The 27,973-nt window shown below is 45.4% G+C and overlaps 1 protein-coding gene across 1 annotated transcript in view; it reads left to right on the top strand.

Moving 5' to 3' along the window:
- Nucleotides 1-27,973, top strand: part of SIMC1 (SUMO interacting motifs containing 1) — a 141,723-nt gene that overhangs the window by 104,788 nt on the left and 8,962 nt on the right. Inside the window, exons 8-9 of the mRNA XM_082256618.1 lie at nt 18,269-18,431; nt 26,763-26,841. Coding sequence (XP_082112744.1) covers nt 18,269-18,431; nt 26,763-26,841 — 242 coding nt within the window. The remainder of the gene's footprint in view (nt 1-18,268; nt 18,432-26,762; nt 26,842-27,973) is intronic.

Genomic DNA, 27,973 nt, shown 5'->3' with positions numbered 1-27,973 from the left:
TTTAACTAAGTTTTCCGGTTTCACTTTTCCCTGTTAAGGTGCATTCTACTCGGGTGCTTGGTGCTTCCTGGGCTTTTTGCCATCAGGCATCTGTGCTTCAGTTTTGCAAGGCGGCTACCTGGTTGTCTGTTCACACCTTTACCAAATTTTATAAGGTAAATGTGCTGGCATCTGCAGATGCCTCTTTTGGCTGTAACGTTTTGCAGGCTGCTGTTGGGGTCTTTTTTACCTTCCTTTAGAAAGTGTTTACTGTTTCAGGTGTGCCTCATCCTGTTCTGATGAGTCCTATGTTGCCTGGTTGGCTGTTTAGCCTTGGACTTTTATTTTTCTGCTTTTCCCACCCCTCATTTTATGGCACTGCTTTGGGACATCCCTACTGATATGCATCAGAGACTGTGTCCGTCAATGAACGATGGAGAACTGGATTTTTGACTGGCCGTAAAATCCTTTTCTCAAGTTCATGACGGACCCAGTACCCGCCCCTCTTTTTTTGTTGGGTTGGTATTCTTTCTCGGACACTGCTTTGATACAAAAACTGACATCCTATGCAGGAAGAGGGTATACCTCCCCCCCCCGGGACTGCCCATAGGCATAGCCAGAACTTTTTTTCTGCCTAGTGTCCTACTCGTGTAGGGGGCAGTATAAATCTACTGATATTTGTCCGTCAATGAAAAGGATTTTACAGTATGTCAAAAATCCATTTTTTTTTTTTAGATGTGCTGCCTCTCATACGCTGCTCGATGGAAATTTATTAAGGGTTCCTTTAGAGCAGTGGTTCTCAACTTCTTCTGTCAGGACCCAGTAACAGGCCAGATTTTTAAGTATTACCTTGGAGGCTGACTAGAATACTGCAATCACTGAGCAGCAAATTATATCACCTGTGACGTATTTCAGTCATCTTGCAAACCTGGCCTGTTAGTGGGTCCTGAGGACAGGAGTTGAGAACCACTGCTTAGAGTATAGCATCAAGTCAGTTAAACTCCTGGAATATTGATCTGGTCAGTTAAGTAGCAGAGGGGGGTTGTTAATCAGTTTCGGCTGCTGTGGTGGTAGTAATGAGATTAACAGGTACACTAGATAAGCAACAATGAGATGACCTCCAAAACAGGAATGGTTTTACAGATGAAGGCACTGACTTTTTTTTTTTTTTTTTTTTCCCCCCTAGTCATCTTTTCTGACTTTTTTTTTTACTAGTTTTGGCTAGGGTCTGTCACTACTGATTAGCATGAGGTGATACCTGGACCCTATAGAGGCTGCACAGGCAGTCCCAACTCCTCCAGGATGGCACATCAATACTTGCCATGGTCAGGTTTGCTGTGTCTCCCACCAGTTTCAAGCATGGGCGAGATTCCAGGAGACCGGCAGTTACTCTGGGAGAGCTGAACAGGGCCGTAGAAGGTCCTTCACCCATCAGCGGGAATGGTATTTGCGTTTTTTTTTTTCTCAATTGCAGGGGACTCCCTGGCCAGCTTTCCATCCAGCCCTGCAGGCTTTGGGTCTTGCAGACTAGGGGCAGCAAGTGGAGCCAGTTGGCGTCTGCCTGAGGATTCGCCCCTACTCAGGCAGGCAACCATCCCCCCCAGCTGTACTGGATGCCGGTGGCATTCCCCCACAGAATCGCCGCCATCTGCACCCGGCACCGGCTGTCCACCCGGACCCCATGAAGCTGCCTCTTGCCGTCAGCCTGGCATCCTGTAAAACCTAAGCCCACACTGCCTGGAGAAGCAAGATGTCGGCGGGTACATAATGTCCCGGCAACTCGTGGGGCTTCCGGTGACTTATTTGGTAGCTATCTTTTGCATAGGCTGAAGGCCCAGAGCCAGACAATAGAGCAGGGAACTTCCAGTGATGTCTTTTCTGGGCGGCAGGGCCGTGATTTTCAAGAAAAGGGTAGATGAACTCCCTCTTCAATGAAACAGATGGAAGGACCAGACCATGAGAGCAGTGGCAGTGCAGGCATGTCTGCCAACCTGGACGGGGTCAGTTGGGGGCAGGGCTGGAGCAGAAAGCAGTTAAAAAGCCTCTAAGCAGAGGTTCTCAGGGGCTGACCATGTTAGATGCTTCCCCGCCCTGCAGATCCTTCATGTCAGGATAGCCCCAAGGTAAGCCAGAGAACTCTGGAATTTCCTCTCTACCTCACTACAAACGGTTCTTTAGGTTCGTGCATGGCAACAGCCTATCTCACTGGGTCCTTTGACCTTTTCTCTTCTTTGGTCTTGGTCTGTAAATAAGCACAAAGACCAGCAGCAAGGCATGCACCTTTTACAGTCACTGGTTTCCCCCAGAAAGGAAAGCCATTATGCTAGAAATGCATCAACAATATGGTGGCGAAGGAATCACAGGGTTTCCTTTAAAAACCTGATCCACTTCAAAAGGGAAAATCAAGAGCACGATTGGGCCACTACGCTCGGCTTTAGAAAAGTTGGAAGTTACAGCCAGATAAGTACCCCATCTACCTGCAGGCCATCCATCTCCACTTGTAGCAGGGAAGAGGTGGACAAAGCAGAGCAGGAAGCTGACTCTGAATCTGAAGACTGCCTATGCTTTGATTCAGATGAAGACCTGGCATCACAAGGCACTTTTTTTTTTTTTTTAATTCCTCCTTCAGAAGACACGGATAGTCTGACGAAAGCCATAGCAGCCATGCTGGGCATCAGCAGAAAATGGGGGAGTTTTCCTTACAGGATGTGTAAAGGCTTGCAACCGAGAACCTTTCCGATACATCGGACTCGAAAAGCATAGTCAAGAAAAAATGGGAAGAGCCAGAAAATAAGCTTTTTACGCCAGGCATGGTTAAGCAGATACCCCTTTACAGAGGAGAGTACAAAATTTTGGGCAAAGTGCCCTAAAGTTGATGCCTCGCTCATCAATCACGAAAAAGTCTTACTTGGCCTTTTGTCGCCTCCTTGTCCATGGGATCACTAAGGGTCCCAAAGATAGAGGCGCTGCTAAAGAGCTTGTGGAAACAGGCAGGGAATCTGAATCCTGCTATAGCTTCCACCTGCACGGCTAGTACCTTTTATTAGTCTGGCTAACTCGACTACAAGAGCTGCTAGATGGAAGACACCCCAAGAGAATTGGTAAGGACCATTCCCACGCTAACCAAGTGGCAGCCTTCCTTGCTTCGGCTGAAGTAGTGAGGATATCGGTGCGGACCACTACCCTAATGAATTCAGCCAGGAGGGCCCTGTGGCGGAATGTTTGGGGAGGGAACATCCCTTCCAAAAATAGATTATGCGGAATCCCCTTCACAGGTGATTTACTTTGCAGATAATAAAGTATAACGCAGCAGCTGGCATAAATGGTAAAGTAATAAAACAATGTTAATATAAAATGCAGCGCTTAAAAGTCCATAAAGACCATCCCTTGCCCAGACTGGATATCTTCCACCTCTCAGTGCAGAGTAAACCCAATGACAGGTGAATCGATAGTCGTCACCACCACATGAAACACACTGCCTCTTACCAGAAAGATAGGATCATTGTTTTCACAATGATCAGAAGCGCATTTACCAATATAGGAAAACCGCACAGCTTATGGACACGGAGCGAGTCGGACACTGCTAAATTGAACGTTTGTGTTCTATCCATCCATCCCTCTACTGAGCATTCCTGCCTGTATGCTGTTTGGAGCTGACGGAGCACCTCTTAAGCTGTACGATTTTCCTATATTGGTGAATGCGCTTATGATCATTGTGAAAACAATGATCCTATCTTTCTGGTAAGAGGCAGTGTTTCATGTGGTGGTGGTGCTGACTATCGATTCACCTGTCATTGGGTTTCCTTTGCACTCTGAGAGGTGGAGGATATCCAGTTTGGGTTTCCTTTGCACTGAGAGGTGGAGGATATCCAGTCTGGACAAGTGATTGGCTTTATGGACTTATTTTAAACGCTGCATTTCATATTTACATTGATTTTACTTTGCAGGCCAAACTTGGAACCGGTTTTGGTCAGAACCGCAGCCAAAAACAAAGGGTTTCCTCAGCCTAAAAAGGCAGGGGAAAGCAGGCTTTAGTCAATCTAGGTGATTTAATAAAACTGAACCAAAGAAGCACTGGACACAAATGGGCAAGGGAGATTTTTATCCTCAAGCCTTCCATCCCAAGAAAAAAAAAAGCAGTGACTGTCTCCAATTGGGGGGCAGATTGGCAACCTTTGCTCATCAGTGGAGGAAGATCAAAAAAAAGGATTGGTCCTTCGCACGATAGCAGAAGGTTACTCGCTAGTTTCCCCTCATCCCCCAACTAAGGTACTTAGTTTTTCTTCTGCATAGTCAGGAGTAAAGACCTAGTTCCTTGCTGGGATCTCTAGTCCTGGCACTTTTTTTTTTTTTTTTTTTCTGTGAGATCTATGATCAACTGCTGGGCTGGATAATCTAGATCCAGTGGTCACCCCAGTCTGGCCAGCGACATAGCTCCACCAGACGGGGCTGACCTGCAAGTTAACTTCTCACGAGGTCGCATACGACCAGTTCTCGGCCCGAGTTGCGGCGTTCCTCCTGGCCAACAGCCCCCTATTTCGATGGTGAGGGGGTTCTGTCTGGAGTGGTCTGGAGTACCCACCTGATTCCTGGTATGGTGAGTAGCTGTTTCCCCTCCTCCCCCTGGAGGGTTTTGAGTGGACGTGGGCCCCTCCTTGAGACGGTCGGACCCCCAGGTTCCTCTCCCTTCCCATCACACCTCCCACCCTCCATATAATGCTTGGGCAGTGTGGGTGGTCTAGTCCACCTCCTGGTGTGTGGGCAGGGCACTATGCTGGGGGGCCAGGGGGTGTGCCTCTGGTGACCAGATAATGGCTGTGCAGGGGGGGGGGGGTTTGTACCTGGTGGGGGCTCCTGCCAGGGCTCCCCCGTCCTACCTGGGCCTGTCCTTGAGGCCTAGGGATCCCTTCTGGGTCCTTGAAGGCCTTGTGGTGCTGCCATTTTGCTGTAGCCAGTTTCTAGGCACAGTGGTCAGGTTTGTGTAGTCCGGCGGTCATTTTGCGGTGGTTTGCCATTGAAAATAGTGGTGGACATGACAGTGGAGCCCTGTGTGCGGCGCTTTCGGCGGTGGGAGCTCCTCATCCCCTGGTGCTGACTCCTGGATCTCTTAATTTCCTGATTGCTGCACTTGGAGTGCAAATTATCCTGGTGGCTGCAGGTGTCTGGTGGGGTTCTCTCCCTCTCTGCTGAGGATCGTTTGGTGCTTGTGCCTGGCGACCGGGTGGGGGGTTTTCTTTGCGGTTAGGCCTCCGTGGACGTGGGTCACCCTGCTGGGTCTGCAACCACGCACCTGAAATCCTCTAATAGTGAGGATGATTCCCCCACATCTGCAATCGCGCACGGGTGCTGGTGGAAGCACTGATTTGTATCTGTGCGTGAGATTTTGAAGATGGAGGACCCAGCTGCAACAGAGGCGCAGGTTCCCTTTGGCACTCACAAGCTATCCAGAGCGGCAGAGGATTCCTTTTCCTGCCTATTTTGACAATTGTCGCTAGAGTGGGGATGACCAAAGGTCCCTAAGTGTTTTTTTTTTTTTTTTTTCTAGGTGTTTCCCCTAGGAGTACCTTAAGTGGACTGGTGGTGAACCCTCCGTTTCCAGACTGAACAAGGCAACCATGATTCCGGTTGAAGAGTCCCCGGCCTTTGAGAATCCAGCTGACAGGAAATCGGAGACTGGCCCACAATATGTACACTCTGGCTGGTTCAGCACTGAGGCCAGTATTCACCATTGCCTTGGTGTTGCAAACTCTGATCGAGTGGACTAAGCTTTTACACCGTGACCTGCGGGGAGAACAGCTCCCCCCTGCCTTTGCTCAGCTGGCGGACCAGCTGGTCCAGGGGCTGCAGTTTGTGTGAGGTCTTAGGATGCGACTCCCAAGTGGCTCGGCTGTTTCGGCAGTGGTCCTTCGGCTCAAATGCTGGTTTGCGGACCTCTAAAAAGGACTTGACTGATCTTCCCATTCAAGGAGATTGCCTGTTTGGAGCTACCCTGAAAGACCTCACTAAAGGTCTCACAGGGGGGGAAGAGTACCTTTCTTCTGCAGGCTACTAAAAGCCAGGAACCAGGTCGTAGATGTGGGCCCTCCTGTTGTTTTTATTTTTTTTTTATATCTCTTTAGGATCGACTGACAAGGGCTCGTAGCCTTTCAGGGCCTTCTCTGGAGGATACAAACAAACCTGATCTGGCAAGCTGAGAACGGGCTTCTCCAGATCCGCAGACAAGGCTCCTTCAGCATGAAGGTGCGCCCCTTCCCATTTTCTGGGGTGGGGGGAGATGTCTTTGCTGGTACAAGACAAGTGGGTCTACAAAGTCATTCTGTCTGGCTACAAGAACGAGTTTTGCTCTTGTTCCACGGCAAGGGGATTCCCTTCCAACTTGCGCATGTCCCCGGTCTGCTTACAGTGTCTGTTTGGGGTGGTACAAGACCTGTTTATAGGGGTGATTGTCCCGGTTCCGACCCCGGAACGTTTTTTCAGGGTTTTTGCTCAAACCTGTTTACAGTTCCCGGGAAGGAAGGCAAGGTGCGTTCAATCCTGGACCCCAAGGCGCTGAACCGATGAAGGGTGCAGAAGTTCAGAATGGAGTCCATTTGCACGGTGGTGGCATCCCTGCGTCAGGGGGATTTTCTTGCCTCCATATTGACATCAAGGATGCTTACCTTCACATTCCAATATGTGCCGGCTATCGGCGCTTCTTCTGCTTTTGCTGTGGGCGAGGAGCATTATCAGTTTGTGGCGTTAACCTTTTGGTCTCGCCCTCCGCTCCTCAGGGCTTCACAAGTGTTCGCCCCAGTGCTAGCTTTGTTACGCCAACAGGATTGCGGAACTGGGCTACTTGGATAACCTTCTGTGAGCGGAGTCTCCTGCTCTGGACAACCTGGAAATCACCATACGAACTCTGTGGGAGTTTGGCTGGATTCTGAAATTTCAGAAGTCTGGTTTGGTTCCGTCCACAAAGCTGGATTATCTGGGTCTGACCCTGGACTTGGCCTTAGCCAGAGTGCTCAATTCATCTTCTGCTGTCCAGCAGATGGTCATCCCTCCAGACTTGCATGCGGGTGCTGGGCCTGATGGTGTTTACCTTCAAGGCGGTTCCGTTGGCACAGTTCCCTATGAGGTCCCTTTTTTTAAAGGGAGATTCTGGACCATTCCATCTGGCTGAGCTGGTCAATGAAGGAGTCCCTGATATGGTTGCTTCGTTCTCCGGCGCTTCGTCTGGGCATATCCTTCATCCCCCTTGAATTAGACAGTGATCACCACAGATGCCAGCCTGTCTGGCTGGGGAGTTGTCGTCGGCAAACATTCTACTCGGGGGATCTAGATACTGGCAGAGTCCAGATTACCTATCAGTGTATTGGAACTCCGAGCGATCAGACTGTGCCTGGAACATTGGACAGATCGACTTCAGGGATGTCCAGTGCGCATTTAATCCGACATTACCATGGCCGTGGTTTATGTCAATCCACCAGGGAGGCACAAAAAATGTCCTGGCGGCTCTGGAGGTAGCCGGCATTCTAAGGTGGGCAGAACGGTTCGTGCCAGCCCAGGGTGGAAAACTGGCAGGTGGATTTCTTCCGCCGGCAGGCGTTGGACCAAGGGTAGTGGTCCCTTCCTCTGATGTTTCATCAATTGTCTCCCTTGTGGGGCATCTGAGGTGGATCTGTTGGCGTCTCAGCTCAACAGGTGCAGAGGTTTGTGGCTCGGTTGAGGCAGAAAGGATTCCGGTCATCTAAGTGGCTCCAGACTGGCCTCACTGGGCTAGGTACGCCGATCTGGTGCGGCTGGTCGCCAACATTCTTGGATGCTTCCTCTCAGAGGATCTGCTGTCCCAAGGACCAATCCTCCATCCTGCTTTAGTCGCTGGATTTGATGGCTTGGCTGTTGAACCCCAGGTGCTGAAGGATAGATGTTTCCTATGCTGTTAAAAGCTAGGAAATCTACTTCTAGGAATAACTACCATCGTACAAGGAATACAGGTCCTTTTCAAAAAATTAGCATTGTGATAGTTCATTATTTTCTGTAATGTACTGATAAAACATTAGACTTTCATAAAATTTAGATTCATTACACACAACTGAAGTAGTGCAAGCCTTTTATTATTTTAATATTGATGATTTTGGCATACAGCTCATGAAAACCCAAAATTCCTATCTCAAAAAATTAGCATATCATGAAAAGGTTCTCTAAACAAGCTATTAACCTAATCATCTGAATCAACTAACTCTAAACACCTGCAAATGATTCCTGAGGCTTTTAAAAACTACCAGCCTGGTTCCCTGGTTCATTACTCAAAACCACAATCATGGGTAAGACTGCCGACCTGACTGCTGTCCAGAAGGCCATCATTGACACCCTCAAGCAAGAGGGTAAGACACAAAGAAATTTCTGAACGAATAGGCTGTTCCCAGAGTGCTGTATCAAGGCACCTCAGTGGGAAGTCTGTGGGAAGGAAAAAGTGTGGCAGAAAACGCTGCACAACGAGAAGAGGTGACCGGACCCTGAGGAAGATTGTGGAGAAGGACCGATTCCAGACCTTGGGGGACCTGCGGAAGCAGTGGACTGAGTCTGGAGTAGAAACATCTAGAGCCACCGTGTACAGGCGTGTGCAGGAAATGGGCAACAGGTGCCGCATTCCCCAGGTCAAGCCACTTTGAACCAGAAACGGCGGCAGAAGCGCCTGACCTGGGCTACAGAGAAGCAGCACTGGACTGTTGCTCAGTGGTCCAAAGTACATTTTCCGGATGAAAGCAAATTTTGCATGTCATTCGGAAATCAAGGTGCCAGAGTCTGGAGGACGACTGGGGAGAGGGAAATGCCAAAATGCCTGAAGTCCAGTGTCAAGTACCCACAATCAGTGATGGTCTGGGGTGCCATGTCAGCTGCTGGTGTTGGTCCACTGTGTTTTATCAAGGGCAGGGTAAATGCAGCTAGCTATCAGATTTTGGAGCACTTCATGCTTCCATCTGCTGAAAAGCTTTATGGAGATGAAGATTTCATTTTTCAGCACGACCTGCTCACAGTGCCAAAACCACTGGTAAATGGTTTACTGACCATGGTATTACTGTGCTCAATTGGCCTGCCAACTCTCCTGACCTGAACCCCACAGAGCATCTGTGGGATGTTGTGAAGAGAAAGTTGAGAGACGCAAGACCCAACACTCTGGATAAGCTCAAGGCCGCTATCGAAGCATCCTGGGCCTCCATAACACCTCAGCAGTGCCACAGGCTGATTGCCTCCATGCCACGCCACATTGAAGCAGTCATTTCTGCAAAAGGGTTCCCGACCAAGTATTGAGTGCATAACTGAACATAATTTTTTGAAGGTTGACTTTTTTTGTATTAAAAACACTTTTCTTTTATTGGTCGGATGAATTATGCAAATTTTTTGATAGGAATTTTGGGTTTTCATGAGCTGTATTCCAAAATCATCAATATTAAAACCATAAAAGGCTTGCACTACAGTTTTGTGTGTAATGAATCTAAAATATATGAAAGTCTAATGTTTATCAGTACATTACAGAAAATAATGAACTTTATCACAATATGCTAATTTTTTGAAAAGGACCTGTACGTACATGGCTTAGTGTGAGTCTCTTGGCGCTCATCCTTGCTCCATCTCGGTGGCTCAGGATCTTTACCTTCCTTCAACACAGGGGGTGGGTTGAACAGAAATTGGCCTTGAGTACCATAAAGGGCCAGCTGTTGACTTTGGCGGCCTTCTTTCAACAACCCTTGGCCACACACCCTGGTGCGTACCTTTCTTCAGGGTGTCTGACATTTGGTTCCTCCAGTGCGGTCTACATTGCCGCCTTGGGACCTCAATTTGGTGCTTTGGGTCCCCAGAAGGTTCCTTAGAGAATATTTGGGAGATTCCCTTGCTTACATTCTCTGCGTTTCATTTGAATGAAGACCTTGTGTTGCTTTCCATGTGTCCAGGCCTAAACATCCGAAGGAAATCGCCTTACATGCCTTGGATGTGGTCCAGGCAGTTAGGGGGTACCTGGCAGCTACGGAGTCTTTTAGGAAATCTGACTTTGTGCTCATGGATGGCCTCGTAAAAGGGTTGCCCGCTTCCTCTGCAACCATTTTTTGATGGATCAGACTGTTATTCAGGCCTATTCCAATAGGGATCAGGTTCCTCCTTTTCCTGTTAAGGTACATTCTACTTGGGCGCTTCGGGGCCTCCTGGGCTATTGGGCATCAGTGACGCAGGTTTGCAAGGCGGACACTTGGTCGTCAGTGCAAACTTTCACAAAGTTTATAAAGCTAATGTGTTGACCTCTGCGGATGCTTTTTGCCGCAAGGTTTTGCAAGCTGCTGAGGACCTGATCCTCTTTGAGGGTGTGTTTTGCTTCAGGTGGGCTCTACTTTCCTTGAGCTCCTGTTGCCTGGTTGGCTACTGTTTAGCCTTGGGAATTTTTTTGTTGTTCCCTCCCCTTATGTTAAACACTGCTTTGGGACGTCCCAATGGTTATACTCCTGTAGGGGGCAGTATAACATAATGGTCATGAAGATCCGAAGCTGTCCGTCAATGAACATCAGAGAAATGGATTTTACGGTAAGTCAAAAATGACAAGAAAAGAGATGCGTACAAGCTAGATGTAAGAAATTCAAATAGCATATCTTGAGAGAACATGGGACTGGCGCAAAATTACATTATTCTCTACGCAGGAGTCAACAAGGAAAAACAGGCCTCAGAGTATAAGAGTATAATGGCCAGATGAATAAAGCTTTCTATAAAGGCAGCCCTACCAAGCGCAAAACCTTGCACCACCGAGCGGAGTCAAAGCCCACTCGACCAGAGCTTGGGCATCTTCAAGGGCAGAAAGGGCCAGGGCAACACCGGAGCAGACCTACAGGGCAGCGACATGGTCGAGCTTCAATACCGTCGCAAGGCATTACTCCATCGACCAGCTGTCCAGTCAGGATCAGACATTTGGTCGCAAGGTGCTCCAGACCTTATCCCCTCCCTAGTAAGTATTGCTTGATACATCTTCGAAGCTGCCCTGGAAGATTGGAGAAAGCAGCGTTAGATACCTGGTAACGGTGTTTCTAAGAAGTCTTCCGGGGCAGCACTTTTTCCCCTCCCTAAACAGTGCAAAGGATTTTTGTGGATTCATAAGCTTAATGAGGGTTCCTTCGGTGTTTTACTAGTACTGAGGCACGGAGGTATGGCACAAGCTTGTCTTCCTCGGTCTCTGTGCACCTGGGCCCATTTTTTTTTTTATCCGTTTGTCCATTTGTGTGCTCTGGCAGCCATTGGATAATTAAATTTTATATATTTGAGATGGAGATCATCTCGCAAGTGAGCACACCCCTCAGATTTTTTGTAAATATTTGATTATCTTTTCATGTAACACTGAAGAAATGACTCTGCTACAATGTAAAGTAGTAAGTGTACAGCATGTATAACAGTGAAATTTGCTCTCCCCTTAAAAAAACTCAACACACAGCCATTAATGTCTAAACCTCTGGCAACAAAAGTGAGTACAACTGTCCAAATTGAGCCCAAAGTGTTTATTTTGTGTGGCCACCATTCTTTTCCAGCACTTAACCCTCTTGGGCATGGGAGTTCACCAGAGCTTCACAGGTTGCCACTGGAGTCCTTTCACTCCTCCTTGACATTGAGGAGCTGGTGGATGTTGGAGACCTTGCGATCCTCCACCTTCTGTTTTAGGATGCCCCACAGATGCTCAATAGGGTTTAGGTCTGGAGACTTGCTTGGTCAGTACATTTTTTTTTTTTTTGCAAAGCAGTGATTATCTTGTTGGTGTGTTTTGGGTTATTTTGGAATACTGACCTGCGGCCCAGTCTCCGCAGGGAAGGGGATCATGCTCTGCTTCAGTATGTAACAGTATATGTTGGAATTCATGGTTCCCTTAATGAACTGTAGCTCCCCAGTGCTGGCAGCACCAGACTGACACTCCCGCGATCATACTTGACTATAGACGAGACGCTTGTCTTTATATTCCTCACCTGGTTGCTGTCACAAATGCTTGACACCATCTGAACCAAATAAGTTTATCTTGGTCTCATCAGAACACAGGACATGGTTTCAGTAATCCATGTCCTTAGTCTGCTTGTCTTTAGCAAACTGTTTGCGGGCTTTCTTGTGCATCATCTTTAGAAGAGGCTTCCTTCTGGGACGACAGCCATGCAGACCAATTTGATGCAGTGTGTGGCGTATGGTCTGAGCACAGACAGGCTGGCCCTCCACCCCTTCAACCTCTGCAGCAATGCTGGCAGCACTCGTACGTCTATTTCCCAAAGACAACCTCTGGATATAACACTGAGCACATGCACTCAACTTTGGCCGACCATGGCGAGGCCTGTTCTGAGTGGAACCTGTAAAAAAAAAAAACGCTGTATGGTCTTAGCCACCGTGCTGCAGATCCTCAGTTATTTGCCATAAGGTGCCATGTTGAACTTCCAGTGACCAGTAGGAGAGCAATGATACAAATTTCACACCTGAGACCTTGTAACCCTAACAAGTCATATGACACTGGGGAGGGAAAATGGCTTATTGGGCCCAAGGAGTGTGTTCTTTTGTTGCCAGCGGTTTAGACATTAATGGCTGTGAGTTATTTTGAGGGGGACAGCAAATTTATACTGTTATACAAGCTGTGTACACTCACTGCTTTACATTGTAGCAAATTTGTAATTTCGTCTGTTTTGTCACATGAAAAGATGTTGAAATATGTACAAAAATGTGAGGGGTGTACTCACTTATGTGATAGATATACACACGGATGAGAACCCATAGTGTAGGAAGATAAAATGTTTATAAATGATTGCACTTACAAAAGGTTTAGAACAAGCGGTGTACAAGACCAACACACAGCCGCGGGACCAACCCACACGCCAGTACGTGATGACATTGCACTCTAGCTCCAGCCGACTTTTCTCCAAATTTAGGTGTTCCCTGGATTTGTAGGTTGCAATTGCTTTGGGCGGAGCTAGACTGTGGCGGCCTCGTATACGGGCATGTTGGGTCCCGCAGACGTGCTTTTTATTTTGCACACCGCTTGGTTTTAATCTTTTTTTAAATTTCTTACTACAAGAGTCTTCTCCTTTGTGCCTTCTACAGTGGGGAAAATTATTTGATTCCCTGCAGACTTTGTTGGTTTTTCCACTTACAAAGAGGAAAGGTCTATAATCGTTATCTTGGGTGTATTTTAAATGATCTTGGGTGTATTTTAAATGACCTATCAACCAAAAATCCAGAAAAAACATGATACAAATGTTATAAATTGAGTTGCAGTTCAGTGAGTTAAAGTATTTGATCCCCAGGCAAAACATGACTTCGTACTTGGTGGAGAAACCCTTGTTGGAAAACAGAGGTAAGATGTCTTTTGTAGCTGGTTACCAGGTTTTCACACATCTGAGGGCTTCAGTCTACTCGTTACAGATCATGTCTAAATCCTAAAGGTTTCTTTGCTGTTGCTTGGCAACTGTTTCAACTCCTTTTTTTTTTTAGGATTAAGGTCTGGATAGGCAAGGGCACTCTCTGACCTTTAATGTGCCTTTTTTTCTTGAGCCACTCCTTTTTTACTTTGGCGGTATGTTTTGGGTCATTGTCATGCTGAGACTCATCCACGACCCATCTTCTCATCCAAGATTTTACAATACTTGGCCTGTACCTTTTAGCCCAGAAACGGCCCAAAGCATGTTTCCATGCTTGACTTGTATGGACAGTGTTCTTGGCGTCATAGTTGGCATTGGTCTTTCAAACACGGTGAGTCGGGGTAATGCCAAAGAGCTCAATTATGGTCTCGCTTGACCACAGAACTTTCTCCCAATCCTTGTGTGAATCATCATGGTATAGATGTTCTGGCAAACTTCAGAGACCAAAATTTAACTCTTCTGTATTAACTCGACTAAGGGCTAAGGCGTGCTTTCCTGCTGTGGGGGCAACACTGCTGTATCCCAATGATGGGGGTTATCTCACCTGATCACATGTGATCTCTGTAATTCAAAATTATTCCTGTTAGGAGGCCCTATTGCATGAGAAACACTGCGCACAGAGCACTGATTGCACAAACTTTACCATGGACTGTTTATAAACCTCATCATGGGTGGGTTTACATGAACTTTTAAATTTATTAAATATTTCTGATGGTTATTGTGCATTTTTCTAGGTATTGAGTTATACGCGCATGTGATCATGTTTCATTTTCAATTCTGTGCACTGATTTTAGGTTTCATTTGATCCTGACTAAATATTTCATTTAAGAGGACAGCACGCTTTATGTAGAATTGGATTAGGTCCAGTATTCAGGATTTAGAAGTCTCAGCAGTCCAGTGGTTACAGTTAAAGCGTAAGGTTTCATCTTATAGAAGTAGCCTTTAAAATTTGTTAGGCGTTAGGGCTCTTCACACGGGCGGTCCGATCAGATCCGCCTGTCAGTTTTTTTAGGCGGATCTGATCAGATGCCCCATTCAGCCCTATGGAGCAGCGGATGTCAGCGGTGACATGTCAGCTGACACCCGCTGCCATCCGCATCCGATCCTGTCTGTGAAATCCGGACGGATGGAAACCCTATTTTCCCTAAAACGTCTTTCAGGACAGCACCTTAGAGAGATGGCTCCTCCCTCTCCTCATCAGGAAACACCCCATCCACCAGATTTTAAAAGGAGGCTTCTCCCACCATTCATCAGTTTTTGTTTGCTCCGGCCGAGGAACACCTCTGTGGGGAGCTGGGCTCTTAAGGTGCTATCCTGAGAGACCGGGCTTCCTACGTCCACCTACCCTTTTTTGGAGACGATTGCTTCTCCCATTCACGCGACCGACTGCAGTGCATGGGCTCCTTCTTCCTCTTCAGTGCTCTAGGCTGAGTCAAGACCCCGCAGAGCACAGCCCTGGGAAGGCATCATTGGAGGAGCGGAACGATTTCTTAGATTTCCGCCGCCTTTTTTTCAAATTTGCCGCCATTTCTCTGGATCGAGTGACGCTCGTCCGGACCGGAAGTGAGGTTCCGGAAAGGGCAGCGTTCTGCAGGGGGCGTATGGCGTCACTTCCGCCGGACGCAGAGGAAGAAGGGAGGAGCAAGCTGGTGCCTTATTCCGGATCTGGTCCAGTGCAGGTGCGCTTTGGTCTCCGGAACCGGTACCGAAGCCACGGGTGATACCGCTGCCAAGCGTTGGAAGCTTCTTCAGCGAGTGGGACAGGCACAGGCACCAGTAAGGCCCAGGTAAGGGGTATCTTTATATGGCCTATCTTACTGTGGGGTCTCTCTCCATCCCTTTTACTATCCCCCCGGTGGCTGGGGGCCTGTCAGGGCACATGGGACTTCCCTTTAAATGTCTTTCTGTGCACCTTTGGTGGCCCTGAGAATCAGGCTGACTTTTAAGAAGCATGTGTATGTTTTCCCATTCATGTCTTCCAGGCTAAAAGCTCTGAAACTGTTTTCAAGAGAAAGTGTCCTTCATGCAAAGCAAAGTTGTCGGAAAGTTGGAAAAAGACACTTTGCCAGGGATGTATTGATGCACTAGTAAAGGGGTGGGGGTGGGGAGCCCACTGGAACCAAAACCTGGCACAGGGGGTTTGGTCTCAGACCGAGACAAGAAAATCCTCAAATTGGAAGGAATTAAAGGCAGTCGGCCTAGCCCTAACTGCCTTCTCTCAAAATCTTCAGGGGACTCATGTTCAAGTCCTTTCAGACAACGCCACTACAGTGGCATATCTAAACAAGCAAGGGGGCACAAGAAGCAAAACCCTACAGCTTTTGGCAACGGAAATTCTGCAATGGGCGGAAAGGCAGTTACTTTCCTTGTCAGCAATCCACCTAAAAGGTACACTAAACAGTGTGGCGGATTATTTAAGCAGGCAGAAGATCCGAGAAGCAGAATGGAGCTTGAACCCAGAAGTCTTCATGTTGATAACCAAGACTTGGGGAAAGCCAGAGGTGGATCTGTTTGCAACGAAAGAAAACGCAAAACTTCCACTTTACTTCTCACTCCACAGAAACGACAACTCTCTGGGAGTAGATTCCCTGGCACATCCCTGGAGGTTCAGGTTGGGGTATGCCTTCCCCCCCTTCCAGCTCATTCCGTTGGTATTGAGAAAAATCCAAATGGAAAGAGCCTCAGTGATCCTGATCACACCTTATTGGCCCAAAAGGGTTTGGTTTTCGACTGTCCTTCAACTATCAGTCAAACCTGCTTTTCAGCTCCCTCTTCGTCAAGACCTACTGCTTCAAGGTCCAGTCTATCATCCAGAAGTGGAAAAGCTAAAGCTCACCGCCTGGTATCTGAGGAGCAACTGCTGAAAAGGAAAGGATTTTCAGACGCATTCATTGCTACTCTACTTTCCAGTAGGAAAAAAGTCACAAGGAATATATATGCAAAAGTTTGGAAGACATATAATACCTGGTGTGAATCGAAAGATCAAAAATTGAACAGTATTACTTCAATTTTGGAGTTCCTACAGGAGGGCGCAGGAAAAGGTTTGGCAGTAAGTACCCTCAAGGTACAAGTTACAGCCCTGGGGGTATTCTTGGAAAGGCCCATTTCTTCAGAATCTTTAATCATCAGATTCTTCAGGGCCCTTACCCGCTCCAGACCAGTGCCTGTCAGAAGCTTTCCCAAATGGGACTTGTCGGTGGTCCTTCAGGCCTTCACAAAGGAACCTTTTGAACCACTAGAAACGGTTACACTAAAAAACCTTACCCTCAAGACGGTCTTCTTGGTGGCAATAACATCAGCAAGAAGAATCAGTGAATTACATGCTTTATCAGCTATCGAACCTTTCTTGTCCATATATCCAGACAGGATAATTCTCAAGACGGATCCAGGGTTTCTCCCAAAAGTAGCTTCAACGAGAAACCGATCACAAGAAATTGTGTTGCCTTCCTTCTGTCCTAATCCATCAGGAGATAAGGAAGAAAGCTTTCACTACCTAGATGTAAGAAGGGTTCTTATACACTACTTGGAGGTTACTAAAGAGTTTAGATCATCAAACTCTCTTTTTGTTCTTTTCTCTGGCAACAAAAAAGGTCGCCAGGCATCAAAGGGATCAATAGCCAGATGGCTCAGATCCGCTATTTCAGAGGCTTACTCCCAAATGAAATTGTCTCCCCCGCAGGGGATCAGAGCTCACTCTACTAGAGCGTTAGCCACTACATGGGCAGAGAAAGCTGGTGCCACTCCAGATCAAATCTGCAAAGCGGCTACGTGGTCAAGCTACTTTACATTTGCAAGACACTATAGGTTGGACCTTTTGGCAGCTGAAGATCAGGCTTTTGGCAGAAAGGTCCTGCAAGCTGTGGTCCCTCCCTAAATTGAGTAAGTCTCGATAATCCTCTCTAAGGTGCTGTCCTGAAAGACGTTTTAGGGAAAATTCAAGTTAGACTTACCGGTAACTTGTTTTCCAATAGTCTTTCAGGACAGCAGGAGGATCCCGCCCTATTGTATAAAATGTATTGCTGTGATTAACCATATCTGTTTATGTGTTCCAGCATGGGCCGGAGGTACTCTTCTACAAACTGATGAATGGTGGGAGAAGCCTCCTTTTAAAATCTGGTGGATGGGGTGTTTCCTGATGAGGAGAGGGAGGAGCCATCTCTCTAAGGTGCTGTCCTGAAAGACTATTGGAAAACAAGTTACCGGTAAGTCTAACTTGAATTTTCCATCCGTCCTGGGGATCGGATGAGAGCGGACAGGCGGTCCGCTCTCATCCGATTCCCCATAGAGAGCAGCGGGGGCTGTGACGCCTCCCTCTCCGCACTGCAAGCGGAGATGGAGCTGTCATCTGCCAGCTCAGCGAGGATCACTAATCGATCCCCGCTAAGCAGCACTTATCCGCCTACGGAGGCGGACCGTGTGAAAGAGCCCTTAAGCATCTGCCTGGTCCGATGTTCATTTCTTTTAAATTCTTTCAGGTGAATGTGCAGACCTCAACTAATGTGAACATTAGCACAAGTTGCTTCAAGCTGTCATCTCAGTGTTTTTTGTCCATGATCTTTAATCCGTTTTCTTGAGGGCCTGTTGGCAGTTCAATTTACTATGAAGGTGCTCAGTCTGGTTTTGGTACATCCCATGGTTTAGGAAGAAGTCCTGAGCCCTAGGATTAAAATATAGGGAATTTTGGCTTGCCTGTAAATTCCTTATCTTGGAATACACTACGGAACACTGGTCCCTCTCCTCTGTTTTGATCACCCCCCTGTGTTATTTTTGGGCTCCTTACTTGTATGCACTGATGTGTTCTATAATAGCTCTATACAATTAGTATTTTATTTACTGTGGTATGATTTCAAGCTTTGAGATACTTGTTTTTTTTTTTTTTTTGGAAGGGAGCTATTCTTCAGCAGCACAGAAAACCACCTTCTACGAGCAAAGATTTTGGAGCTGATTTTCCTTAATAGCTGTGAGTCTTTGCCCCCTCGAGACCTACCTCTTTCCTTATGCAAAATTCTGCACTTCATTGGCAATTCCACACTGCTGCTGGAGAACCAGGTGAGTGGGAATTAATTTGATTAGAGCTGTAGATAATGGTCAAAAACATTGAAACTATTCTATTAAAAAAAAAATAAATAAAATTGTGAGATTCTTGCTCTGCAAATTTGTATTACACAACTTTGGCTGACTACATCTCCAATACCTTGTATATGGGTGCATAAATACTTTGAAAACCAAACCTTGGATAAAAATTAGCTTTTTTTTTTTTTTTTTTTTTTTTTTTTTTTTTTATGCCTGTTCGCCAAAAACTGGTATGCCTTCAGACATTCTGATGGTGAACACGTGCACAAATATATGCTGTATGTGAACCTATGAAATATACAGTGGGGAAAATGAAGGGTCTGTAAATTGTATTTTAAATGGTAAACAGAATATCAACCAAAATTCCAGAAAAAATGCATTGTACAAATGTTCTAAATGGAGTTGCGGTTCAGTGAGTAAAGTATTTAGTCCCCAAACAAAACATGACATAGTGTTGGTGGAGAAACCCCTTTTTGGCAAGCAGAAGTAAGCAGGTTCTTGTAGTTGGTTACCAGGTTTGCACACCTCAGGAGGGATTTTGATCCACTCTTTATAGATCTTTAAATCCTTTAGGTTTCTTAGCTGTCACTTGGCAACTCAGTTTCGGCTTCCTCTATAAATTTTCTATAGGATTAAAGTCTGGAGACTCCTGTCTAGGCCACACACACTTTTCTCATGATCCTTCTTACCCCCTGAGGCACAATCTTGCCTGGAGCTCACGATCTAGGGCGATTGATGGTGATTTTGTATTTCTTCTATTTGCAAATAATTGCACCAACGGTTGTCTCCTTCTCATCAAGCTTCTTGCTGATGTATTGTAGCCCATTCCAGCCTACAATCTTGTTCCTGATGTCTTTTGGCAGCTCTTTGGTCTTCATGATGGTGAGGTTTGAATGAGAGATTCGGTGGGCAGATCTTTTATTCATATAGCGAGCTGCCATTGGGAGTACCTTTTTTAAATTGACAGGACTAATCTGTGTACCACATAAGCACATACTGTAGCCAGTCGGTGGGAGCCAGAATCATTGGTTGGTAGGGGATCAAATACTTTACTCACTGAACTGCAACTCAATTTACAACGTGTTGTGGTTTTTTTCTTTTTTTTTTTTTTTCTTTATCATTTAACCTTCCTAGCGGTATTCCTGAGTGTGGCTTGGGGTTAAATTTCAGTGCCAAAAGCGGTAATCTCGAGACACACACTTGGGGTACCGCTAGGAAGATCGCTGGATCCTGGTAGAGGGGTTACTTCCCCGGCTTCAGTCTCCTGCGACATTCACAGGTTGGTGGAACCGGCAGCAAATTCAAAAAGTTAAAAGCACAAACACACTGATACACTGTAATCCTATTGGATTATATTACTAAAATTGACCTTTGATTGCCCTTCCTGCATTTTTCCTGTACCTTGTGTCTGGATACTGCAGAGCGACCAAGGCATCAAAAAAGCGCGCCGCCACCTCAAAAGTGGTCTATGACCTGCTGGAGAACAGAACAGCGATACAGAATCGCTTGCAGAATGGAGTGATAGCGATTCGTGGGGGAGTTTGTCATCGGACGCAGAAAGCGATTTCAGCGATGATCCTGCGACTGCCCAACGATGTGCGGACTTGGCGCTCGATCGACTGCGGTACGGAGCACGTAGTGCCCCCAAGGTTCCGTTTACCGGAGCACCTGGTATCAAAGTGGATGTTGAGGATGACAACCCCTTGGCATACCTGCAACTCTTTTTGACCGATCAGGTTATTGAAAAGATTGTTGTGGAAACCAATCGGTACCAGGAGCAACAAGCTGCAGCGCATCGGTGGTTTTTAAGAAGCAGGATTTGGGAACCCGTAACCAAAGCGGACATCTGTAAATTTCTGGGCCTAATTATTCTGCAGGGAGTGGTGGGGAAACCCCTGCAGAAGTGGTATTGGACCACCAACAAATTATTGGCCACTCCTTTTTTTTTTTTTTTGGCATGGTTATGTCGGAATACAAATTTTCGCTCATTATGAAGTATTTGCACTTTACAAATGACGAATTTGACGAGACTTCTCATCCAGCTCAAACTCTAAGATTTTGGACGTTTATCAAATTTTGAAAAATTTCCAGCAGTCCTATGTGCCAGAAAGACATTTGTATAGACTAAAGTCTAATTGCCTATAAAGGAAGACTCCGCTGGATACAGTATATTGCAAGAGAGCACGCTTTGGCATAGTTTGCTATGTGAATCCAGCTCTGGATACATTTGGCATTCGGTCCTATACACCGGGAAAGGAACCAAATTCAACGAAAGGTTCAGCAGCTATGGAATGGCAACCGCTTCAGTTCTTACGCTGATTGAGCCATTGCTGAATCAGGGGTACTGTCACCACAGACAATTTTTATACTTTCCCAGAACTGTAGGAGTTCCTTCTACACAACAAGACGGATGCATATGGGACCGTTAGAGCTAACCGGCGTGCCCCCAACCTTTGCCAACGAAAAGCTCAAGACCAGAGAAATAGTCGCCTGGCAGAAAGGAAAAATGATGGCACGACAAAGATGTGTGCCTGATGAGTACCATCCACAACACCTCTACTGTCATGGTACACACAAAAGGTGGAAAAGATGTAATGAAACCACAACTGGTGATGAATTGCAACACCATGGGAGGTGAGCTGACCAGGCCATGACTTTTTTTTATCCGGCAATGCAGAAACAACAAAATTACAAAAAAATATTCAGGCATCTTCTTGAACAGGGTTTGTGGAACGCATTTATTCTCCTAAAAATGACAGGCCTGTGGTTCATGCAGACTTTATGTGGAAAATTGCCCAACTGATATTTCTCAGGCGCCAACGGCTGTAAGTAGATCCGGATGCAGTGCTGCTGGTGTTGTGAACCCCGAACGCCTGACCGATCTTCACTTTATGGACCACATTCCACCAACGGAAAAGAAGCCTACACCCACAAGGATGTGTGTGGTTTGCTGTTCCAAACTTGACGACACTGGAAGGAAAATTAGAAAAACGCGGTACTATTGTCCTGACTGTGACTTTGGACTTTGTGCTGTACCCGGTTTTAAAATTTTCCATACCCGGGACGTTTACTGAAGCAATATGACCACTAAAAAACAGTTTTTGATTACGTTATTTACCATAATTTATTGAATAAAGTGTTATATTTCTTATTTTATAGTTATTTATTTAGGATTTTGTGTTTCAAACTTTATCATACCCGGGATGTTATAAAAGAACGCACAGTAAAAAAAAAAAAAAAAAATCATAAATAGTTGGTTTGGGCTGCTCATCCTTAAGAATTACTAGCAAAATAATGGTACCGCTTTCAGCACCTAAGATCCGAAATCATACCGCCAGGGAGGTTAAAATATACCGATGAAAAAAATATAGACCCTTCATTTTTTTAGTAAGCAAACACACACACAAATGTAGAGCGCTAAAAAAACACTGGCATATGAAGGGTGAATGCAAAACTACCAGACTGGGGAGGGGGAATGGGAAATCTCAAAGAAAGAGGGGACTTCTATATAAAATACCAGTAGATAATGAATAAAAGTCCAAAATCTGGATGCCCAATGGCACTGAGCAGCAAGTGAGGAAGACTCTGAAGCAGACCAAGAAAAGCCCTTTTTTTTTTTTTTTTTTTTTTTTTTTTGACGCACGTTTCTGAGCATGCCTGATTGGACATGCGCGCTCTTTCATCAGGGGCTGGAGAGCCGTAGTATTCAGGGAGTTTAAATAGGAAAAACAGACTGTCATTTGGCGCTTTTCCACTGCATGGAACCGAACGGTTCGGCACGCTTTTGTGCTTTTCCACTGCTGGTACCGCATGGTATAGTGTCGGTTCGGTACGGTGGCGCTTTTCCACTGCATGGAACCGTACGGTACGGCTCTGAAAAAACAGTACCTACTCGATTGTGGTTCCAACAGGTACCAAACTGTTACCATATCCCACAATCCTTTGCATGCAGTCACTACTAGCCACTGGTCAGAGAATCCCACCCACTTAACTTTTTAGTACTACTTTAGTGGAAAAGCAAACCTATACCGTACCGAACCGTTCCAACACCGTACCATGCGGTGCCAGCAGTGGAAAAGCAAACCCTGCCAAGCAGGGCCGAGTAGAGCCGAGCCGGTACTTGCAGTGGAAAAGTGCAATTGATATGCAGACTAGCGAGGAAGATGGCACACAGCTGGCAGGTAACACAGTCCTTGGATAATAGTATTCAAGCAAGAGTACCTGCGCTTTTCTTTTTGTCTTCATTTTTTAGTAAGTGGGCAAACTTACAAAATCAGCAGAGGATCAAATAGTAATTTCCCCCCTATATAGGGATTACCCTACATATAGGACATATCGGAAAGTAATCTGGGATAATAGTTGTGCCCATAAGCTTACATACCCTGGCAGAATTTGATTTCTTGGCCATTTTTCAGAGAATATGAATAACACACTTTTCTTTCAGCCATGGTTAGTGTTTGGCTGAAGCCATTTATTATCGAATATTTACTTTTTTTATCATAATGACCCCTGATCAAAAGTTTACATACCCCGGTTCTTAAGTGTATTGCCCCTTTTAACATCAATGACCGCTTGAAATCTCTTGTGGCATTTGTGGATGAGGCTCTAGATCTTCTCAGACGGTAAAGCTGACCATTCTTCCTTGCAAAAAGCCTCCAGTTCCTTTAAATTCTTGGGCTGTCTTGCATGAACTGCACGTTTTTGAGATCTTCCCAGAGTGGCTCAATGATATAGTGGTCAGGAGACTGAGATGGCCACTCCAGAACCTTCACTATTCTGCTGTAGCCAATGACAGGTCGAATTGGCCTTGTGTTTAGGATAATTGTTATGTTGGAATGTCTTGTGTTTAGGATAGTTATGTTGGCATGTCAAAGTACGTCGCATGCGCAGCTTCCGGGCTGATGAATGCAAATTTTCCTCCAGTATTTTTTGGTAACATACTGCATTTATCTTGCCATCAATTCTGACACCATTTCCTGTGCCTTTTGTAGCTCAAACATCCCCAAAACCTCAGCAATCTACCTGTTTCACAGTAGGAATGGTGTACCTTTCATAATAGGCCTTGTTGACTCCTCCCCAGATGTAAGGTTTATGGTTGTGGCCAAAAAGCTAAATTTTTGGTCTCACTCCAAATTACTTTATGCCAGAAGGTTTGAGGCTTGTCTGTGTTTTTGGTTTATTGTAAGTGGGATAGTTTGCGGCATTCGTGTAATTATGGTTTTCTTCTGGCGACTTGACCATGCGGCCCATCTTTCTTCAAGTGCCTCCTTATTGTGCATCTTGAAACGGCAACACCACATTTTTCAGAGTCCTGTATTTCATCTGAAGGTATTTGTGGGTTTTTCTTTGCATCCCGCACATTTCCTGTGGCTGAAATCATAATTTGTTTACCTGGCCATGGTTTGGTTTCAACAGAACCCCTCATTTTCCACTTGATTAGAGTTTGAACACTGCCGATTGGCATTCTCAATTTTTTTGGATATCTTTTTATATCCCTTTTTTCCTAGTTTTATGCAGTTCAACTACCTTTTCCCACAGATCCTTTTACAATTATTTTGCTTTCCCCATGACTCAGAATCCAGAAACGTCAGTGCAGCACTGGATGAAAGATGCAAGGGTCTGTCAGGAGTCCAGAAACTCATTGACCTTTTTATACGCACACTACTAATTACAAGCAAACAGATCACAGGTGAGGATGGTTACCTTTTTTTAATAGCCATTCAAACCCCTTTGTGTCAACTTGTGGAACTGTGATCAGGCCATGTAAACTTTTTTGATCAGAATCATTTGGGTAGTTTGTTATGATTTAAAGAGTAAACCCAGTTGATAAATGCCTTCAGCCAAACCCTAACCATGAGTGAAAGTTTGTGTTCATATTCTGTGAAAAATGGCCAAGAAATCATAAATTCTGCCAGGGTATGTAAATTTATGAGCACAACTGTATATTCTGCTTCTTACCCAATGACCTGTATTAACGTTCTGCTGCTTGATGCAAGGTAAAATATTGGATAGAATCGACTTGTCACCCACTTTATTTTTTTGCATTCCAGAAGCTAGATGCAGGTCATAGGTTGATTTACTTAAGGCATGTAGGCTGTTACTTTGCAAGGGAGTTTGCCCCGGAAACCTAAAATTCATCAGAGCTTCACCTCATTCGCTAGCAACTTTAAAAAAAAAATTTCCCCTCTTTCTTGTGAGTGGTATTTAAAAAAAAAAAAAAAAAAAAAATGAACTTCACAACATTCACAAGCCCTGAGGCAACTTCTCATTTGGCTGGGTTCATGCTAATGTGATGCCAGACATTGCATGTGATTTGCACCACATTGCTGTGCACATCACATGCGAGGTCTCTGCGATGCAAATTCAGCCGTAAAATTTGTATGGCTGAAATCTCATTCGTACCAAAATGGTGCAGGACCCTTTTTTTGGTCCACACTAGAATCTGATTGTGTGGGTGTTCAGACCCATTTGATCCAATTCCTCGGTTCGCACTGCGTTCTGCGAACCGATTTTTGGGGTGTCCCTAATTTTTTTTTTTTTTTTTCTTAAAACCTGCAGCGGTTCAGAGAGCAGTGTGAACTGCCTGCGATGTGGGAACTCGCGCAGGATTCGCTGTGGTTCCCACATTTCACCAGTGTGAACCTAGCTTTCTAAAATGACAAGCCTTTTACCTTTAGTGAACCAACCTCATGTCTTTACTACTTGGGCAGCAATTAAGATAAAAAAAAAATCCTTTATAGTTGTACTAGTGTCAAGCACCCACTGAATGCAAGTTTTAAGTCGCTTCAGATCTATAAAGATTACTTTTTTAATGTTTTACCATTTCCTACGAAGTATACATAATCTATACTTTGCCTAGAGCAGGGTTTCTCGACCAGTGTGCTGCGAAGAGTCCCATGGTGTGCCGTGGCAAAATGACCCTAATTTGCAGCAAATCTTCTAAAGAAAGTTATGCCAGACGGCATGGCTAAATTCCCTTTCCTCTGCCACATGCGCTTCAGGAAGCTGTGCGGGCCTCCCTACCATGTCGTGCCAACCGATGACGTCATCGGTTGCTATGGGAGGATCTGCATACAAAGTGCTTGCTGGGAGGTGAGAGCCGCGGGTCCTGGGAGCTGCTGCTGGCTGGCACGCTTTTCAAGTTACAGCAGAGTGTGAAGAGGAATAACAGGAAGGAGGCTCTTCAGTGACTCCTCTGGCTAAATGAGTAACATGGTTTACATGGATGGATGACTGTCATTAACTTAACCTGGTATTGCTTTCACCATTTTTTTTTCTAGGTAATATAAATATGCATAAGATATGTGGGTTTTAAATACTGTATTGATAATGGAAACTGCACTTCTTTTTATGTTGTATTCTGTTGCACATCTGCTTCAGCTTGGCTGCAGTGCAGGTGCAAGCAGAATACAACATAAAGACATGTAGTTTCCATTAATAATACAGTATTTAAAACCCACATCTTATGTAAATTTATATTACATTAAAAAAAAGAAATTGGTGATTGTTTACTTTTAAAAGAAAAAAATAAAAAAATTGCCAATTTATGTAATATTTATACATAAGATATTTGGGTTTTAAATACTGTATTAATGGAAACTGCACGCTTTTTTTTTATGTTGTATTCCACTTGCACATCTGCTTCAGTTTGGCCGCAGTGCAGGTGTAGTGCAGAATATACGTGGTTTTCATGTGCGTTACCTGTGGCTCCTCATAAACTTCTATGTCCTACATTTTTGGTGCATTTTCTGAAAGCATACCAAAAATGAGGGACATAATAGGCTATAAGAAACCACAGGAAACTCGCATGAAAACCGCGGGTATCCTGCGCTGCCGCCAAACTGAAGCAGATGTGCAAGAGTAATGCAACAAAGTGCAGTTTCCATTAACAATAATACAGTCCTATTCCTGCAAGAATAGAGCGGTTGTGTGGATCGTCTCAGGCTCGAGTATCCCATTTACGTAAGTAACAATTACATTTTTTCGACCTTTTTGGTTGGTGTGCCTCGAGATTCTGCCAGATTGTAAAGGGTGTCTTGGTTGAAAACGCTGGCCTAGAGGATATACTGGCAATCTGATTAAAAAAAGCATATTGTGAAAATATGCTGTTAACATGACCATTGTCCTCTTCCAGGTTTTTATAAGAGCTGAATTTGTCAGCGGGCATCTAGTTATCTGATCGGCTGCCAAGGTTGGGGCTGAGATTCTGAAGCCTGAATGCTTTGATTAAAATCAACTTAAAAAAAAAAGTGTGCAGTTATCTTGACCTAACTTGGCCAACATTAATATTTGTATAATTTTTCACAGGGACCAGAGTGGCAGCGATGGGATGAAATCCTGCATCATATCGTTCTCCTGTTTCTTAGCCTGCAGAGGATTACCAGAGGTACGTACAGCCTGGAATTATCATTTTTGAGTTTTATTTAAAACATTGTGTAGGTTTTGAACTCCTTCATATCCTTCACTGAACACAGCTTTGTTTTTGCATGTGGCCCTATGTTTCCTGTTCTGTACACACTTGCTGAGGTAATGAAGAGTATTCTCCAGATCTCAGGCCCAGAGGGGACAGTACCCAGACCCCATTGTGTATGATCTGAGCAGGCCTGTAGGATTGGTTTCCCACAGGGTTTAGTGCCTAATGGTAATTGCAGGGGACTGTGCAGGTCCAGAGCAGTGATCCTCTGCTAGCAAGTCCTGTCCATAAAGGCCCTTTCGTGCATGCCCACCTTGATTGGTGAATTTTGGGCCTTGCATGGTCCTGCAGCCAGATGCTGATGAATGTCATATCAGTGGTGCCCCCATTTGTGGGGTGGTACATGCTATACTGTTAAGCAGCTGTGCTGCACTATAATCCTGTAGCGGTGTTTGAAAAGCTTGACCTTTCCAGCCTGCCTTTGGACCACACTGGTGCATCCTGATTTTCCAGCCTCCCCAAAGGTTTGATTCCCTTTAAATTGGGAAGAGTCCTTTGATTGTCTGCATGAGGGTACTTGTGAAGATGGTGGCTGCCTTTTTTGATGCCGTTTTGTATGATCTGTTTCATTCCAGGGCATTAAAACTCCATATTCTGTCAGCTTAGGACAAATGTCAGCAGTCCTCAGATTTTACCCATGCCTCTGACTCCCAAGATCGGGTCAGCTCTGGAATTTTGTTTCCATGAAGATGTCAAAAAATGTTACCTTGTGATGCCTTGGAAGAACTTGAAAGCGGATACCAGCTTGAAGGGCTGGGAAGGTGTCCTGGAAAATCACTCCGTTCAGGAAACATGGTTGTTGGAAGTACAGAGATTACTGATCAGCATTCTCCTACTTCAGGAGAGTTGGCTGGTGCTTCAGCATTGGTCTGCCTGTCTTCAGAGTGTAGTCAAGACAATGTCACGGCTGTAGCATATGTCCCAGATCAAGGAGGGACAAGTTGTACCGCTAAAGAGGAATTGAACCTGACCTTGCCCATGGCAAATATCATCATGTTCTGCCTCTCTGCTATATGCATTTCCAGGGTGGAACATTGGCAGCTGT

This window comes from Pelophylax lessonae, assembly GCF_965119305.1.
Source record: "Pelophylax lessonae genome assembly, chromosome: 4".
Lineage (NCBI taxonomy): Eukaryota > Metazoa > Chordata > Amphibia > Anura > Ranidae > Pelophylax > Pelophylax lessonae.
The sequence above is the reverse complement of the archived record's forward strand: the minus strand, read 5'-3'. Positions and strand labels throughout refer to the sequence as shown.